This window comes from Eublepharis macularius, chromosome 9, assembly GCF_028583425.1.
Source record: "Eublepharis macularius isolate TG4126 chromosome 9, MPM_Emac_v1.0, whole genome shotgun sequence".
NCBI classification, from domain to species: Eukaryota; Metazoa; Chordata; class Lepidosauria; order Squamata; family Eublepharidae; genus Eublepharis; species Eublepharis macularius.
In genome coordinates this window covers 14,238,321-14,257,989 of record NC_072798.1, presented here as the reverse complement: position 1 = coordinate 14,257,989, position 19,669 = coordinate 14,238,321, and the positions used below count along the sequence as shown (strand labels likewise).

The 19,669-nt window shown below is 44.7% G+C and overlaps 1 protein-coding gene across 2 annotated transcripts in view; it reads left to right on the top strand.

Moving 5' to 3' along the window:
• SOX5 (SRY-box transcription factor 5) overlaps positions 1–19,669 on the top strand; it is a 609,684-nt gene that overhangs the window by 217,186 nt on the left and 372,829 nt on the right. For both annotated transcript variants that reach the window (XM_054988760.1, XM_054988759.1), the window contains exon 3: positions 2,191–2,401. In XM_054988760.1, coding sequence (XP_054844735.1) covers positions 2,191–2,401 — 211 coding nt within the window. The remainder of the gene's footprint in view (positions 1–2,190; positions 2,402–19,669) is intronic.

Here is a 19,669-nt window from a genome sequence, read left to right as displayed (position 1 = left end):
AGATGCTCTACCACCAAACCCACCTTTTTTGGGGATAGCAAAAAGACGGAATGGGTCAGTCATTTATTAGTCATATTTTTATTTAACCTTTCTCCCCCAACAAGGACTCAAACTGGCTTACGGAAATCATAATACCATTTCAATAAATTGAAACGAAGCATGAGGTAAAAAAACAAGCCAAAAACGAAAGGTAAACAAAGTATTGTCGGCTTGGCTGGTATCTACTGGATTGATACCTTAAGCCATGAGCTGCGACTCAAGCACTTAATGCCTCTGGCCACACCCAGGCTTTAATTGCCTGCAACAGGCGAGAGACATGCCCAGAGACTATACTGAACCAGAATTTGCAGGTTTCAGTAAATCATGTTGGCTGCTTAAAGACACTGATCCATTTCAAAAGAAACCAAACTTTCAACTGGGAATCCGTCATACAAGGGCTTCAGTTGGTCAAACGAGATCTGTTGCTGGACACCTGTGATGGCAACCATCTATAGTTTGTGTTTTTAACTTCGAGAGACCCAGTGTGGTGTAGTGGTTAGAGTGTCAGACTATGACCTGGGAGGCCCAGGTTCAAATCCCCACTCTGCTGTGGAAGCTCCCTGGGTGACCTTGGGCCAGTCACACACACTCAGCCTAACCTACCTCACAGGGTTGTTGTGAGGATAAATTGGAGGAGTGATATAAGCCATTTTGAGTTCCCATTGGGGAGAAAGGTGGGGTTTAAATGGAGTAAATGTATAAACATATAAAAGGGGACCCTGAGGAATAGCCAGAGATCACCATTTTTAGGCCCTCCATATTCAGTGGCCGTACACCTCAGTATGCCAGATGTTGGGGGCAAATATCAGGGTAGATCTGTTGCCTGCATACCCTGTATGAGGACTTCCTTGCTGGCCTTTACTGCAAACCAGTGTTGAATTAGATGGACCTTTGAACTAATTCAGGGTCGTTCTTAAGCAGTGATTCCACCATACAGCAAGTGGAGAATGCACCAATCAGCCTTAGAATTCTCCAGGAAAGGATGCAGATAAAAGAGGAGACACCCTTATGTGCCTGCGTATAGCCCTCATGAAGTCTGAACTAAGAGTCCTGCAGCTCCTTAAAGTCTTCCCCAACACATCGTGGCATTAGGTTTTGTAGGCCTCATCCCACACCCTTAGATGTATGTGTCTTTCAGCCCAGCAACAGAAGAGATTGCTTTACATAAATGAACATTACGAAAACGAAAAGTAGTTTTGCCAAGGAAGGGGAGGGGGGGGGGGTAAAGCAGATGAAAGGTGAAGGAAGGGGGAAAATAAGTCTGAATTCTCAAAAGGTGTGAAGAAAGGCACTGCCATCCGTACAGACCAGACCGTGGCTATTGAGAGTCAAATCCATTAAGAGTGTTCTTGGTGACTTTAATGAGAGCCGGAGCTCACCTTTGTTGGAAGAAAACAAGCACCTCTGTCATTAGTCTTGCCACCTGCGAGCATCATTAGGACCACCTTTGTGTGAGAAGCCTCATCTTTGGAAGAGTCTTTAAAAAAAAAACAGGAGATGGAAAGGCATTAAAGGGAATAAATGAGAAATAACTAAACAATCCGATCTATAAAGTAAGGGTAGTCGTTTAACACGATTGATCCAGGGCAGTGTTAGAGTGACACACACGATCATCATCTTGTACAGAATGCATACTATCTCACAATTGTTGCATTTCATGAGCAAGTTGTTGTCCTGACCTTAGCCACATACAGGGAAAAAACAAAAAGGAGAAATGAATGATCCTTAGACAAAAGCAGGGAGGAATTCCCCAAAGGCCAAACACCCAAAAAAATGTAAAGGAATAAACATTTAAAGGTAATCCATACTGTTGTTAGTGGAAAATCTGTGAATGTTAATGGTCCTTCTTTAAAATGTGTGTGTGTGTATATATTTCTGTATATATAATTTCTCTCCTTAATCCTTTTTCACTCCAGCCTGTAATCTTAGTTTATCCTTGACAGAATGGCTTTGTTCTCCTTGTTTTTGAAGTTCTCTCTCTCTCTTCTTTCTCCTGCTTTTAAAGGTTTTGACAGAGGAGCAGACAATGATGAACTGCAAAGAACAAAAGATTGCTAGGTCTTCTTTTCTTTGTGGCCTGCGTGTCTGGGTTGCGTGTGTGCGTGTGTGCGTTTTAAAGAGGTATTTCATCTGGTCTCGCTTCTCTTTCAGGAAGTTGATGGCAATAAAGTGATGTCTTCATTCGCCCCGCACAACTCATCTACCTCACCCTCAAAGGCAGAAGAAGGTGGGCGTCAAAGCGGAGAATCCTTATCCAGCGCAGCTCTGGGAACCCCTGAAAGGCGCAAAGGCAGCCTAGCGGATGTTGTGGACACGCTGAAGCAGCGGAAAATGGAAGAGTTAATCAAGAATGAACCGGAAGGTAAGGGCTTAGAAAGAGGTTGCCGTTTTCTCTTCATCTAGCAACTTGCCAAGGTTCTCCAAGGATGAACTTGGAAGAGCCCCTTGAAATACTCACCCAAGGATTCCCCTCTCCTCATTTATGACTTGCTAGATCGTGTTTGAAATCCAGAAAGAAATGGTGGATTATACACTTGACCGGTCCATGTTTAACACGGGATCTTCCTTTCTTACCATACTAATATTAGTGATCTGTATGCATTGATTTAACTAACCATGTCAACTTGAGGAAAAATAAAACAGAGAGAGGAGAGACCGATTGCTTTAACACCTTAAGAAAGTTTTAGCCAAGTCATATTTCTGATGACAGTATTAGCTTTTACTGGGTTTTAGTGACTTTAGTTTTCATTTAACTATGTCAGATATTTTAATTCTGTATGCTGCTTGAATGCTTTTGGGCAAAGAGAGGAATCATTTATGCTATAAATAAATGAATATGTACAGTGGTGGCTCAAGGTGATTTGGCATCTGACGTGGTGGCGGTAGCCATAACCACTATAACTTGCTGCCCCCACAAGGAATCAATGAAGGAAAGCCTCCTTTCTTCTTTCCTTCCCCAACTCTCTAAAAACAACATGGCGTATTGTGCAGGTCCTTTCAGACTTCCATAACTTCCACCTTCCTCTCATGTGACTTCAGCCACCATTTTCGTTGCCTAGGTGACAACAGGAACAGTAGCTGAACTCTTATGAGAAGAAAGAATCTTAGAAGAGTTTGGGCATTGTCCACATTGCTTTTAAAGGACCCTGGGGGAGTGAGGAATTAAGATGGATTATTTCCTTTGGCTTGGGGTGGGATGGCAGACATTACTCAAAATCTGTCACCTGAGGTAGTTGTCTTAGGTTGCTTCATTGTGACGCAGGCTCAGAATATATATGTCAAATATCTCCCCCCCCCCATACTCATATCCATCACAGCCTCTTTTGAAACAAATTGAACCTGTGAAAAGACTGAGGGCAAAGCTACAAGTGACGAATGACACTTGAACGGCAAGTGTATTTCTCCCTGTTCACTTGCACTCCACTCAATCCACTTGCTGTTCAAGTGTCATTCGTCACTTGTAGCTTGGCCCTGAGACATGAAACCCAACTATCGTTTGTTCCCAGTGTTGTTTCCAACCTACAAGCAAGTTCGGAGAGAGTTCCAATCCTCTGCTCTATACCTTGCCCTGATACTGGCCTGCTTGTATCATCAAACCTGGAGTAATTTGATCATCAGAGGCAAGCAGGTCCGTACTAACAGTGAAACTGCTGCTATAGACTTTGGTGTGCTAAAGACCCTGGAGAACTGTTCCCACTTCGAGTAGATAATTCTGAGCCAAATGAACCCAAAGACTGGCATAATGATTACAGGAGAAAATATGTCAGGATTGGATCCATGTGTATTCCCGTAAAATACAAAGGAATACTGAGAGTTGTACAAGCCCTGCTAGTAAAATGGAAAACAGTCAAACGTGTTTGGTCAAAATTGACTGAAAAGAACATGAGAGAAATGGAGTCATGCTCCCCCTGTAGTAATAAGAGGTTTTGGATTTTAACACTTGCATTTCTCCAAGCGCCACCAAAAAAAAGTGAGTCCCTCACTTCACTTTTCCCTTCCCTATGATCTTAGAGGCCCGTCTCACTTGAAAACTGTTGAGAGTTTCCAGAGATGCTGTGAAACTCCTCCTAGTTTCCCTGTTGCACAATTGTTTATCGCAGACACAGTTAAGCACTTCATATTTTCCTACCATTAAAAATTCTTCAAATAACTCACCTTCTCACCCAGTCCTCTTCTGAAATTTATCTTGCTCTAATGCTTCACTTTTCCTCAGAATACTAAAATTGTTTAACCTTTTCATAGGTTGCCCTCTCAGCCTTGCTTAGCTGGATCCATTTTTTTTTAAAAAAAGAAACAAACAGCTGTTTCCAGTCCTGTGGTTTTCAGGAATATACGTGCTTTCTGCTTATCTTCTTTCTGGGCTTGCTTTCATAGAAAATCCTACAACCTCAAAGGAGAGACTTACTCCTTTTAGAGTCTTCAGTTGCCCCATATATATATATCTTCCTGGTCATTTTTAAAAATTTGAATCCAACTTTTCTTTAGCACCTGCTCCTGGTGCTATGTTATATTTGAGCAAAGTTCAGTTGGTTAAACCTGATACAGTCTTCACATACAACTGGTTTTATTTCAAATCCAAGAGAACTGCCTGCTGTAAAACAACCAAGTCTTATTGTCTGAGGCTAAAACTAATTTCTGTGCCGACTCAGGATGCCTTTTTGAAAAGGATATCTTACCTTCCTAACACTGGGTAAGCATCTGGAATAGAGGGCACCTTGGAACAGAGGGCACCCAGCTAGAAGCTACAGATCCCAAAGCTTGAGTCAGATCCCAAAGCTTTCCTATCCCTTTTGAGAGATACAACATACAACTTGTTCAAAAGAGATAGACAAGTAAGGAAGAGGGGAGGAGTAGCATTATATGTAAAGGATTGCATATACTTGTGAGGAAATTCATGTCTGAGCGTAAAAATTCAATTGAGAGTCTCTGGGCAAAAATAAAAGGAATAAGAAATAATAGTAATACTATGGTGGGGGTCTGCTATAGACCACCCAGCCAAGCAGAAGAATTGGATGAGAAATTCCTCGAACAAATTACAAAGATCACAAAGAGACAGGACACAGTGGTCATGGGAGATTTCAATTACCCGGATATCTGTTGGAAGTTTAACTCTGCTAAAAATGATAGATCAAATAAATCCCTGACTTGTCTTGCTGACAACTTCGTTTTTCAGAAAGGTGAGAGGGAAACAAAGGGTTCTGCTATCTTGGACTTGATACTCACCAACAGGGAAGAACTGGTTGACGAGGTGAAGTAGTGGGCATCCCGGGTAGGAGTGACCATGTAATTTTGGAATTAACAGTCTTGGAGAAGGGAAACGCTGTACATAGTCAGACATGTAGGTTGGACTTCAGGAAAACAAATTTTAACAAACTGAAAGCTATGCTGGGTAGAATCACATGGTCAGAAATACTTAAGGAGAAGGGAGTTCAAGAGGGATGGGAGTTTCTTAAAGGAGAAAGAGTGAAGGTACAATCACAAATGATTCCTATGAGAAAGTAAAACAGGAGGAGCTTAAAGAAGCCGTGGTGGCTTCACAAGCAGCTTTCTAAGGAATTGAGAAATAGAAAAGACTCATTTAGGAAATGGAAGGAGGGCCTTCTAACCAAGGAGGAATATCAACAAATAACCAATGCTTGTAGGGAGAGTGTCAGAAAAGTTAAAGCTCAGTATGAGCTTAGACTAGCAAGAGATGCTAAAAAACAACAAAAAAGGGTTCTTTGCTTATCTTCAAAGTAAGAAAAAGAACAAGGAAATGGTAGGCCCATTGCAGGGACAGGGAAGTGAAATTGTAACAGGTGATGAAGAGAAGGTAGAACTGCTCAATTCCTACTTTTCCTCAGTCTTCTCCTGTGAGGGAGATGGTGCTCAGTATGGCAATAACAGATGAGGGAAGGGAGTTACAGCCTAGGATCAGCATAGAGGTAGTACGTAAACACCTAGTTTACATCTCTGCCCTAAGCCCGCTCGGCGGGGAGGGTGGACTAAAAATCTAATCTAATCTAATAAATAAATAATAAGTAGTTTATTTAAATGGAACTAAGTCCTCAGGGCCAGGTGAATTGCACCCACGGTACTAAAAGAACTCGCAGATGTAATTTCTGAGCCTCTGTCCATTATTTTTGAGAATTTTTGGAGATCAGGCGAGATGCCAGAAGATTGGAGGTGGGCAAATGTTGTCCCCGTCTTCAAGAAGGGGAAAAAGGAGGATCCAAGTAACTACTGACCCATCAGCTTGATGGTTATACCTGGAAAGATCTTAGAACAAATCATCAAACAGTCAGTCCTTGAGCATTTAGAAGGATGGCTGTGATTAGTAAGAGCCAGCATGGGCTTGTCAAGAACAAGTCATGTCCGACTAACCTCTCTTTTTTTGAGAAAGTTACTACCTTGCTGGATCAGGGGAATGCTGTAAACATAGTTTATCTCAATTTCAGTAAGGCTTTTGATAAAGTTTCACATAATATCCTTGTTCACAAGTTCGTAAAATGTGGTTTGGATCCTATTACTATTAGGCAGATCTGTAACTGGTTGACATATCACAGCCAAAAGTGCTAGTTAATGGTTCCTCATCCTCTTGGAGAAGAGTGACAAGTGGAGTTCCTCAGGGATCAGTCCTGGGACCTGTTCTGTTTAACATTTTTATAAATGATTTGGGTGAAGGAATAGAGGGAATGTTTATTAAATTTACAGATGATACTAAATTGGGAGGGGTAGCAAATATGGTCGAAGACAGAGTAAGGATACAGGTTGATCTTGACAGGCTGGAAAACTGGGCTAAAACAAGTAAAATGAATTTCAATTGAGATAAATCCAAAGTTCTGCATTTAGGGAGGAAAAATCAAATGCATAATTATAGGATGGAGGAGACTTATCCTGGCAGCAGTATGTGCCAAAAATATCTAGGGATCTTAGTAGACTATATACTGAACATGAGTCAGCAGTGTGATATGGTTTGGGGGCTGTATAAATAGAAGCATAGTGTCCAGATCACGAAAAGTGATGGTATTGCTCTACTCTGTTCTGGTTAGACCTCACCTAGAGTATTTGGGCACTACAATTTAAGAAGTATATTGGGCAAGAAAGACGGTGAGGGTCTGGAGACCAAGTTCTATGAGGAAAGGTGGAAGGAGCTCAGAATATTTAGCCTGGAGAGGAGACGACTGAGAGGTGATATGATAACCATCTTTAAGTACTTGAAGGGCTATCATATGGAGGATGACGCAGAGTTGTTTTCTGCTGCCCCAGAAGGTCGGACCAGAACCAACAGCTTGAAATTAAATCAAAAGTGCTTTCAGCTAAACATTAGAAAGAACTTCCTGACAGTTAAGAGTGGTCCACAGTGGAACAGGCTTCCTCCAGAAGTGGTGGTCTCTCCTTCTTTGGAGGTTTTTAAGCGATGTTAGATGGCCATCTGACAGCAATGCTGATTCTGTGAACCTGGGCAGATCATGAGGGGAAGGACAGAAGGAGTTGCATCAGTGCTCAGTTCTAGTGGCCTTATTACATGCCCAGGGAAATGGCGATCTCCAGCTTGGGGTCAGGTAGCAATTTTCCACAAGTCAATTTGGCTAGGGATCCTGGAGGTGTTTTGCCATCTTGTGGACATGGTGCAAGGGTCACTGGGGCAGTCGGGGTGGGAGGTAGTTGTGAATTCCTTGCATTGTGCAGGGAGTTGGACTAGATGACCCTAGAGGTCCCTTCCAACCCTATGATTCTATGATAGGCTGATGGATAGACTCTGATACTGCAGTGGGCTCTCAGGGATAGCTCAGCCAAAGTACAAAGGTGACCTGAATTCTTAAGGGCCAGCTACTTCCATATGAACCTACCCAACCATTACAATCAGCTTCAGGAGCCCTGCTTTAGGTGCCCCTATTATCTGAGGCTAGATGGATGGCAACTGGAGAAAGGGCCTTCTTGGTTGTGGCACCAAAATATGGAATCTCCTCCCCGGGAAGATTTGTATATCTCCCTTGATTGTTGTTTGCCACCTGCAAGTGAAATCTTTCCTGTTTGCTCTGGTGTTCCCTTATTGACCCTCTTCTTTCTTTGTTTTTAATTGGGGGTTTTGTATATATGTACTGGTTTTACAGTTGATTTTTAGTATCAATTTAATTATGGTTCTCCACCATGAGGACCCTAATTGGATGGAATGGTGGGGTGCAAATGCTTTAAATAAATAAATATCCCGAAGTTGGACCTGATGACTGCAACAGCCTTTCCCCTCCAGTTAAGTCACAAGGAATTTTAAGAGCTTGGAGCTATGCCTTAAAGCATCAGTTGATGCCCTCAAACTTTTGTCTTTTGCCTTCTTCATCAAAAGTCTGAGAAGCATGGTAGTATTTTGGTTTCAGATGCCTCTGAACTGTACCTTCTATTTGGGGGCTCTGGTAACTTCACTGTCATTCTCTTCTTCTTCCAGGGAGTTTTATTCTCTGATGGATATAAGGGTGAAGAGACCTTCCGGGAAATAATCCTGGCTCAAAGTGACTCATAGAGAGAGGTCACAAACAGACTTTCAGTAATACTGTGTGGGTAGGTTTGTTTTGTTTTCCTTTGTGGAGGCTCACTGGGACCATTTGATAACATCTTCTTTTGAGTAGAGAGCTGCCTTTTGTCTTAGCTTTCTGGCCACAGACGCTTGGGAGAGAAAGCCAATGTTGTAAGAGGAACCCAAAACACACACCGGTTGTGTGAAAATATGTCTCGAGAAAAATGTAGTCCCATCACAATGGATGATGGATTGTGGATTAAACAAAAATAGACTCTGAAATACTTGAGAGTTTTTCACACCATTGTTAGCGCCAGTCCAGCTTCATCTCATGGAGGCTTTGGCTGAAATCCAACCGTATTTGTCAGCTGTTTGGACCATCTAAATTTGTTCGGAGAAAACGAATCACCATGGTGACTGGAGCAGTGGAGATTGTTTCCTTCCTACATCCTCTTGGGTTATTAACATTCTTGAAATGGAATGGGGGGGGGACCCAGTGGTAATAATGGAATGGGTTTAGAAGGGAGGGAAGGCCAAGACAGAATGGTAAACCAATCACTGTGAAAACATGGGGCGAACTACTGCCCCATGCACCCATTTGAGAGTATTTCACTCAAAATATTTTATGAAAAACTGAACCTCCGCTCATCTCGTGGGGCAAGGATGGACAATTTTAAGAATAGATACTGTCATCGCAGGACTGTGTTAGTATTTTATCATTTCTGCAGTGTTTTCTCTGCTACAAAATGTTTGCTTGCATAGTTTCCTCTCAGAAGTAACCATCTTTTACCTACAGGTTACTTCAAGGCAAGTGCAATATGGATTTTCTATACATAGTGCCAGGTCAACTCATCCTCAGCTTCCACATCCAGCTGTGAAATAGCATGGCCTAACTCTATGAGATTGTAGATAGGTTAAGGAAGGATACAGGGTTCTGGCTTACATTTTCAGGCTAAGAAACAGACATTTTCCAATACTTTTCTTGTTGCAACTTGCAGGCCCAAAGTAACAACTAGGGAACTGGCTTGAAATATCTTCTTAAAAATGTTTAATTACGAAAATATTCACCCTCTTTCAGTCCTCTTTGATGCCATTATTGTCCCTGTTTGTTGGCCAGAAATCTACCTGAAACTGAAACTAGGCAAACAGGTCCATAATATTTTGGTGCTCCCTGGATCATTTCTTAAATAATAGTGTAACATTGACTGCCTTCTTATCCTCAAGGGTAGAAGGCCAAGTTTAGTGTCCATACACATTTGGTAGATGATCAACTCCTTGGCCGATTCCAGACGACTAACCGGAAGGTGCTTCATGCCGCCATGTTCCGGATCGCGACAGGGAAAACGCGAAATATCACGTTCTCTCGCGCAAGTTTGGTGCGACATCGTGCCAAACTCACGTGAGAAAATGCGATATTTCGCGTTTTCCCCGTCGCAATCCGGAACATGGCGGCATGAAGCGCCTTCCGGTTAGTAGTCTGGAATCAGCCCTTCTCATTTCATTCTGTAAGGATTCCTGGATATATGTGAACCAATCCCAGTGACATTTTAATTTGTCATTTGCCAGCCCTATAACTTTATTCCTTGGTTTTGACTAAATTTTTCAGATGCCCTCCCAGCATTCCATGAGTGTATAACTATTAAGCTAAGGCTCAGAGATTTCCAGTGGTGCATGTCTTTTTCAGGGTGTTCACTTCAGGGCATGAATTAGTACCAGAAGTAAATTAATTCATATATATTCACACCCTGCTTTTCTCCCCAGTAACGGACCAAAGTGGTTTACAACATCATTCTCCTCTCCCCAAATAAACTGGCGCAGACATGGATATCTTTCCAACATCTTCCAAGATGAACAGCAGAGTTTCGGTGCAGTCTCTTGCTCCTATTTTGATGCAGTGTCCAGACTTTTCAAACTAGAAAGTTTTCAAACATTCGAGCAGTGTGCTCTATGCTTTCTTTTTAGGCTTCCCTTCTTACCAGCTTGCATTTGTTTTGCCCGAGTTGGTTCCTGTTTTATTTTCCTTCATTGGCCAATGCTTCTGCTTCACAAAGGAAACGGGCTTGCTTTTCGTAGGTAGAGTGTTGGTCCCAGGTAGGGTTTCCAGGTCCTCCTTGGCAATTGGCAGGTGTTGAGGGTTGGAGGGGGGGCCACTGGTAACTTTTTGATGTGTGCGTGCTCCACAGCACTGCACCATGGCACCACTTCAGGTGCGACCAAAAAGTGATGGCATTGCACCCAGGTTGATTCCCTAAATCTTGTCCTGAGGGACAGCAATTCAGGCTAAGCTGAGGGCACAGGCACCTTCATGCCCATTTCGCTGATCTTGCCCCTGGCCTTCCTCCTCTTGCCAGTCAGCTGGCAATTGGCGGGCAGAGGCACAAATTGTCTGGACTCTGCCTGCCGTCAGCGGCACCTGGCAATCCTAGTCTCAGTGTCTGGTGGTGCAGCGACATTAGTGAAGCTAGGCAGGTCTGTGTCTAGTTAGTGCATGGGTGGGACCCCATGGAAGCCACCTTGAGTTCCATGATGGGGAAAAAAAGATAAAAATAAAAGCCTAGATTTGGATTCCGCCAACACCCTCCTGCACTTATCTGTATACTCTGTAATATGCATGTTGTCTGATCTTCTATTTTCAGGATTCATCCCTTATAGCAGGCACCCCGGCATGACACCAAGGGGTGCCACAGTGCCCATCCATGTGTTTGCAAGTGCTTGTCCCCCCCTGCCCCCGTTCTGTTTTCCCTGCTCTATTTTGTTGGAGTAGGAAGTGCTTCAGAAGAGCCCAGGAGGCATCACCTTGGTGCCTGCACACATTTCTGTGTTTCCCATCTGGAAACCGCTGTCTCCATCATAAGAAGAGGCTCATCTTGGAAGCTCCTAATATTTCTTACAACTTCCCAATGTTTGATAAGCGATCCCAACCCCCATGGCAGCCACTCCTGCTCTTAGTACTCCAAAAGTCCCTGCAGGTTCAACATGGTTGGGGGTCCTAGCCACATAGGGATTTGTTCCCCAGTGTATTTCAGAAACACCACTCAATTTCACGTGAGAAATGCTGGCCTGTGTATCGAGAATGTTCTTCCAAGGAGCTCAGAGCAGTGCAGATGCTGGGTGAATCTATTTTATCCTCACAACAGCCCTGTGAAGAAAGTTGGAGCTGGGGACTGATGGCTCATCCAGTGAGCTTCATGGCCCGATGAGGATGGGAAGCCATATGTGCCTTGTTCAAGCCTCTTTGGCCACTGCTTGTTCACTGCTTGTTCAAGCCTCTTTGGCCACTGCAATACATTTGGAAACAATGACCCCCTTCTCCAAACAACATTTGGAGCAGGGGTCACTGGGGGGGGTGTGGGGGAGGCACTTGTGAATTTCCTGCATTGTGCAGGGGGGTGAACTAGATGATCCTGGAGGAACCTTCCACCTCTATGATTCTATGATTTGCTGTTGCCAGTGCCCTTCCTCCCAATGAGCTGGTGATATCAGCACCTCTGAATCAGTGTCTGATTTACAGCTTCTTTGGCAGTACAATAGACTTGTGCAATTGACTTACGCAGGTGAATTTGTGCAGAGCAGACAGCACAAGAAGAATAGTAGCTCATTTTGCAACCAGTTTATGGTCTGTAATCAGGTCCGGTGACAGGGTTTCTGGTGGGGGGGGGCAGCTTCAGGACTGCTCTTGGCCCTGCGTGCGCAGAGCGCACATGTGCACTTGGACTGCGGGATGGCAGGCGGCTGGGTGGGAGGGCTGGGAGGCTGCAGTAGCTGTGGGCCAGACATTGCAGGTGGCTGGGGCAATGCATGGGCAGCTTCCCATCCCTCCTGGTCAGCCGCCCACATGCTGCTGCTGCCAGCTTTGCGGTGTGCACCACTGACCCCGGCCCCGGATCCCCCTCCAGCACCTCAGCACTGGAGGTGGTCGCCGAGCTTGCCTCAATGGAGGCGCTGGCACTGTCTGTAATTTGGGCTGCCAAGCCCCTAGTGAGGGAGGGAAGAGTTGCCATGGCTGCTCCAAGCAGTGGCAGGGAAGAAATTTTTAAAATCCTGTGGCACTGCGAGCGTGGCAGTGTCACTTATGGGGAACACCCAAAATTGAGAGCAGGTAGCGCTAGGAATTGCCAGAAATTCTATAGTAAAACCATAGAGTTTCCAGCAATTTTAGAGCTACCTGCTGTCACTTCTGGGTTTTCCCCAGAACCGATGTTGTCGTGGTCACCCTACCCCCATGTCCCCATCCTCAACCGTCCTGCTGTCATCTTAAGGACTGAAAAAGCTCAATACACTAGGATATTTGCGTTGGCATTTTCTGATTTTCTCTGCTTGGACATGGCTTTTATTTATTTTAATTTTACATCATTTATATCCCTTTCTCTCCAGTGAGGATCCAAAACGGCTCACATGGTTCTCCTCTCCTCAAATTAATCCTCACCGCAATTCAGTGAGGTAGGTTAGGCTGAGCGTGTGCGACTGGCCCAAGGTCACCCAGCCAGCTTCCGTGGCAGAGCAGGGATTTGAACCTGGCTGTTCTAGATCCTAGTCTGACACTCTAACCACTATACCACGCTGTCTCTGCTTTGTTAAACTAGAAGCAGAAATTAGCCCAAGCCTGGGTACCTGATATGTGTCATTTTCTTGGGGTCTTGCTTTCTTTATAAGAGGAGAAGGAAGCTTTACATGCCAAGAAACTACTTGATAGGGACTCACGAACCCAGGCATGTCCATTCCCTTGTACCCGCACGCATGTGTGATGCGACTGTAAATTAGCCTGTTGCTATTGAAGAAGGCCCACAATAAGAGTCTGCTAGAAAACAACTGCTTTGTTTCACAGCCATTTATCCTCCTTTTCCTGACCCTTCTCTCTCACCCCTTTCCGTGCCCAATAAAGAGACATATTAAATAGATTGGAATGTTCTCGTTTGCATTTGCGTAGATATTATGGCCTCCACAACAGGACCCATTTCATGCTTTTGACTGGAAAGGACTTTCTAGGGATGAAGCCCATGTTATGTCTTTGGAGTCGATGATGGGAGGGCAGGGGGGGGGGGGGAAGAGATGGGGGCAGGTTGTGCAAATACCGCCTTGAGTGGGAGGCCATGCATGCTCCAGAGACTCCATTAAGCAAAGGTTACAGTTAGACACAAGAATGGTAACAGAGCTTATGCATTATCTCAGCTCTGCTAAAATGAAAATGTATAGCACAAACAAAAGACCTACAGCTTTGTGAAGAGATGAGGGAAGAGGTGGGGGGGACTATGGAACATTGGGGCTTTTAAACAAATGTATGCAACAGAAAAAAAAATCTTTTCTTCCCTCTAGCCATTGTTCTATTGTCTTTCAAAGGCCATTAAAATGAACAGCAGGTTGTGATGAAAATTTCATTAAGCTCTAGTTAAATCATTACGAGGGTGCTGTATTCATGCTTCAGCTCTTTCTCCATCGAGGAGACAAAAAAAAAATGAATAGAAAATGAGGTGGATTTTATACCACCTTCACATTTCGCCCCCCCCCCCCCGCAACCACCTTAATAAAATTAATAACAGAAGTTGGGAAGTTGGAAAGGGGAGTTGCTTCCTTGAGGAAGATCTTATTGGGGAATCTGCTCGGGGAGATGAAATTGACAAGTGGTGAAAAGTGACTTTTAGAAAGTGTCTGTTTTAAAAATTCCTCCTTGTGGGGGGGGGGATGAAAGGAGAAAACAATGGCTATTCTAGTTTTGACAGTGGCAGCTGCGGAAAAAGCCAGTGGCTTATGAAAATTGCTTGTTTACAATGTCCTTGAAGGTTTTACCTTTTCTAGAATTTGAAGAGATAATAAAAAAGCTTCCTCTTGTCTCAAATAATTGGTTGATCATGAGAAATTTCCAGATCTCTCATAAAACTGCAGTTATCCTCTGTTGTGCCTACCAGTTCCTATAAATGGAGAGTCCCTCCAGCATGCTATTAATGCATCTCAGAAGGATTTAACTTTAAATATAATTCCTGGAGTAAGTCGGAATCTAGTGGTTCAAATCTGTTGTAAATAGAGTTGCTTGGCCCATCCTGGCAATCAGCAGGAGACTGGGTGGAGACATGAAGGAATTGCCCGGATATGACATAAGTCTTCTCTAGGAATTGCTGAAAACTATGGCTTTACCAGAGAGTTTCCAGTGATTCCTAGAGAGGCATATCATCACTTCTGGATTTTCTCAGAAATGACATCACACCATCACTGAAGGCATTTTTAATTTTTTCTTTCTTTCTCTCACTGGCCACTGGAGTGCCAGTACTCAAGGCCCACTGGAAGCAGGAAATCTCTCATCCCCAGCAAGCTCGTGACAACACAAGAACTGACAACCTTAGTTGTAAGTTCTATGTCAGCCTTGGCAGCTGACAGCCAAGTGACAAGAGGGGAACCTATTGGTGGGAGAAAGAGAAAAACCATTGTATCTTTCCACACCACCAGCTGTAGTTCCCCCTCCTTGTTTCTGCTCACCGTTATCGCTGCCACTGCAGTTTCATCCTGTTCACAGCTTTGGTGGCCCCATTTGTTGGCCAATCTCTAGTGGTTTTTCTTTTCTTTTTGGCAACATAAGCACATACAAAGATATCGCTAATAATTTGAAAGACACACTTTTTTATTTATTTATTTTTTAAAATTTAAACTCTCAAGCCATTGAGAGCTGCTGTAGCACAGTGGTTAAGTGGTTCAGCTGTGAACAAGCACTCTACTGGTTTGAATCCCACTACTGCCATGAGCTCAGTAGGTGGCCTTGGGTAAGCCACTCCTCTCAGGGCCAAGCTACAAGTGACGGATGACACCTGAACGGCAAGTGAACAGACTCACGTGTATTCCTCCTTGTTCACTTGCGCTCTACTTGATCAAGTGGAGTGCAAGTGAACAGGGAGGAATACATGTGAGGGCGAAGCTACAAGTGGCGAATGACACTTGAACGGCAAGTGTATTTCTCCCTGTTCACTTGCACTCCACTCAATCCACTTGCCGTTCAAGTGTCATTCGTCACTTGTAGCTTGGCCCTGAGTCTGTTCACTTGCCGTTCAAGTGTCATTCGTCACTTGTAGCTTGGCTCTCAGCCCTAGCTCCCCAGCCATACTGTGGGGATAATAATAACACTAACTTGTTCACCACTCTGAGAGAGGCACTAATCTTTCAAAATCAAAAAGAGTCCAGTAGCACCTTTAAGACTAACCAATTTTATTTTAGCATAAGCTTTCGAGAATCAAGTTCTCTTCGTCAGATGCCTGATACAGAGACCTGACGAAGAGAACTTGATTCTCGAAAGCTTATGCTAAAATAAAATTGGTTAGTCTTAAAGGTGCTACTGGACTCTTTTTGATTTTGCTACCACAGACTAACACGGCTAACTTCTCTGCATCTATGACTAATCTTTCAAGAAGTGTGGTACATAAGCATTATACTACTAGTTGTTGTTAGTTTTAAAATACACATTTTTTTTTCTGCAAGAAGTTCCCCTGGGTTTGCAGAACCCTAAGTGGCAGTTGTGGCTGGCCCTGTGGTACTGATTTTAACATTTGCACAGAGGACAACCTTTTGCTATAGGATATAGAGATTACATTTTGATTTAAAGAGAACACAGGCAGATGCTCTAGTTGGCTTAAGAGGATACAGCTGAGATACTGGTCCAAATCACCATTGCAGTACCTGCTTAATCGTAGTCCCCATAGAGGCAACCAAAGTACTCTGGGCTGAGATTTCTTCCTTTGAGAGACCTTAGCAGTAGTTGTCTCCTGCCAAGCACTAAGGATGATTTTGCCAAGCAGCTGCTCATCTGCACCTACCATTGATAATAATCTTCTTCAACATCTTCCTTTCTCTGTTCAGAGAGCCTTTTGTCCCTTCGGAAGACTTCTTTTTTTACTGATCTACCTCGAGTTCCCTTTTTCCTTCTTTCTGTTTCTTTAAGACATGAGCTTTAGGTGCAATATAAAGCGGGGGGAATGGCACTGAAGTGTGTTGTTGATGCTTGTCTATTCACAAAGGACTTGCAGGTTGCTAACTTTCTGAAATGCGGCTTGGGAACAGAGAATGATCTGGTTTTCCTTGTTCTGTCCCATGTAGGATTCAATCCTTCTGTGCTCCTACAGATTCAGTCTATCAGTATTTAAAGGGCCGGTGTGTCCATTGAGGCCAGGCCAGCAGCTACCTCGAGGCTAAGGCGCCAGAGGGGGCGCTGAGGGCAAGGGCGGGGGCACGTGCCACGGAGCTCAATTGCCCCATGTTGCTGCCACTGCCGCCAGCACACAGCTGCAGGCCAAGCGCAGCAGGTGGCCAGGGTGGCATGCGGAGCAACTGAGCCGGAAGGCTGGGAGGATGCACGCATGCTGCCCCAGCTGCCTGCCGCCCCTGGCTCACAGCTGCTGCCCCTGGCCAGGAGTGCATGCTGGCAGTGGCAGTGTGGGGCAACTGAATGGGCAGCCTCTCAGCCCTCCCGCTCAGTTGCCCTGTGGTGCTGCTGCTGCTACCGCCGCCGCTGACACACAGCTGTGGGCCAGGCGCGGCGGTCGGCCGGGGCGGCACACGGAGCAACTGAGCTGGAGGGCTGGGAGGATATGTGCGCGCTGTCCCAGCAGCATGCCCTGCATGTGATGTCACATGCAGTGATGTCATCACACAGTCTGTGTGTGCGCAAACATGCAGCCCTGAAGCTGCCTCAGGTGCCAGAAATCCCAGCACCGGCCCTGAGTATTTAAGCAATGTTTGCAAACTCTGTGGTCTCCAAATGCCCTGTCCTACCTTTTATTCAGTCTCAGTTTCTGTGGTCTGCATGCACACCGTGGGGGGAAAGTGGGTTAAAACTAAAGCTGGTTGTGCTACTTGTCGGAAATCAAGGCAAGAGATGTTCAGAGATGATTTGCGATTCCCTGCCTTTGTATAGTGACTCTGGACATCCTTAGAATAAAGGCTTCGTTGTCCATATTTCCAACTTTCTAACCTTTCACTGGTGAAAATGGGGCATTCTTCTTTCTTTGAATACAACAGGAGATTAAGATAGCCTGGGCTATCCAGGTGAGGACAAAAATGTGATAGATGAATCTTTTTATAGCAATGTGTAATGGCGATGGAAAGTGCTATCAGGTTGTAGCTGACTTACGGTGACCCTGTAGGGTTTTCAAGGCAAGAGGCGATCAGAGGTGGTTTGCCATTGCCTGTCTCTGCATAGCAACCCTGGACTTCCCAGGGAGTCGCCCATCCAAGTACAAACTAGGGCCGACCCTACTTACCTTCCGAGATCTGATGCTATTGGGAAGCCTGGGCCATCCAGGTCAGGGTGAGCAGATGAAGCTGTGTGCCTGTAATGTGCAGCCAAGTTGCCTCCGACCTATGCCGACCCTATGAATGAAAAACTCCAAAATGTCCTATCATTAACAGACCTGCTCAGGTCTTGCAAATTGAAGGCCGGGGCTTCTTTTTTTGAGACAAGCCATCTCATGTCGGGTCTTTCTCTTTTCCTACTGCCTTCCACTTTTCCTAGCATTATTGACTTTTCCAGGAGGACTTAATGTGAAGGCATTATTTTCTGTTGCATGGTAAAGTAGATGCAAATGAATGCAAATCATTTATACAGAGTTTGGAGTTTAGTATGGGCTACTAAGAGTCTCTCTACATGAGGCACCTCGGCAATGTTCGTCAAGTGTAGGGAGATGCAATGTTAGCCGGAGAGCATAGTTTTAAAAGACAGAGCCTGGGAGATCGCTCATCAGAGGGTTTATTGATTTCATCTTCGCCTCCCCTAAGGCTCTGTCAATTTCACCTCTCCATTCTAACATTGTGTGCGATCTGGAGGGCTGCAAGGAATGGAAATGAGCTGGAGCTGCCTTCCAGAGGTGGGGTTGGACCTGGAGAGGTTCTAATGAGCTGAAGTTTCCCTTCTGGCATTTCACAGCCCCTTCACACAGCTCCAGTGTATAGCAAAGCCTTTGCCCTGTCGCTAGCTCTGTCTTTTTAAACTACCTTTCCCAGCTAACATTGCTTTTCCCGGCACGTGTTCTTCACGTGTCAGACGTCTCGTATAGAGAGACTCTGTATCACAGCAGTCTAGTGAATAGAATGTTTGACCAAGTCTGGGAGCAGAACCACAAGTGACAAAAGGCACAGATTGGACACTTGTCAGCTTCCCTCAAGTTTTGATGGGAAATGTAGGCCGCTTGGCGGAACGTTGGACAAGTGACAGTTGAAAAGTCCATTGGACAGCAGTCGGAGAGCCAAGCTGCGAGACCAGGACGCCTACATTTCCCATCAAAACTTGAGGGAAGCTGACTAGTGTCCAACCTGTGCCTTTTGTCACTTGTGGTTCTGCTCTGAGCCCCACTCTGTTCTAAAAGTTGCAGGATGACCTTGCTCCATTCAATCTCTTATTCTCGCCTACCTCATAGGATAAGTGAGGATAAAAGTAACCGGGGGGAGAGGAGACCATGCATGCTGCTTGAATTTCTTAGAGGAAGGGCAGGATGAAACATGATAGGTTAGGATGCAATTACTTGTGCCACTGCTAACGGGGCTGCTCCTGAAAATGGCAACCGTGTGCCTCGTTGTCCTTCCTTCTCCTAGTCTCGTTTTGTTAGAGAAACGTGTTGTGATGTCACTTTGCTGTGGTGTTTCCCTGCCTCTTCCATCAGAACCGGCAGGGTGGAAGGGGCAGAGAGCTGACCGTAATAATCTACATCTCACTTTGCCTTTACATGGGGAAGAAAGAGGAGCGCTAGAAACGGGCTCGCCATTTGGACCGACACTCCGCCACTTGCGTTGCACCTAGTCTGCCTGAAAATGTATTTCAGTTTGCCATCCACAAACTGCATATTTGTACATTTCTACTATAATTTTCACATCTTTCAAAGCTTGATATATGCCAGCAGAGTTGTATCCAATTAAGGAAGTGGTGTTTTAACGGTCAAAGAGGGTCTCTGGGAGCATATGCTCAGGTGTTAAGTACAAAGCAGCAAAGCAAACGCATAGTGAGAAAATCAGACCAAGTAGAGATTAGAATTTCAACTGATGCCTAACATTTAGACAGGGCGTCCTGCCACTGTTCAGCAATACAGACTTGGGAGTGTGCTAAAGCATGTCAGGATCTTACATCTCTAGTCTCCTTTAAGATGTTCTACTTTACAGAGAAGGTGTGAA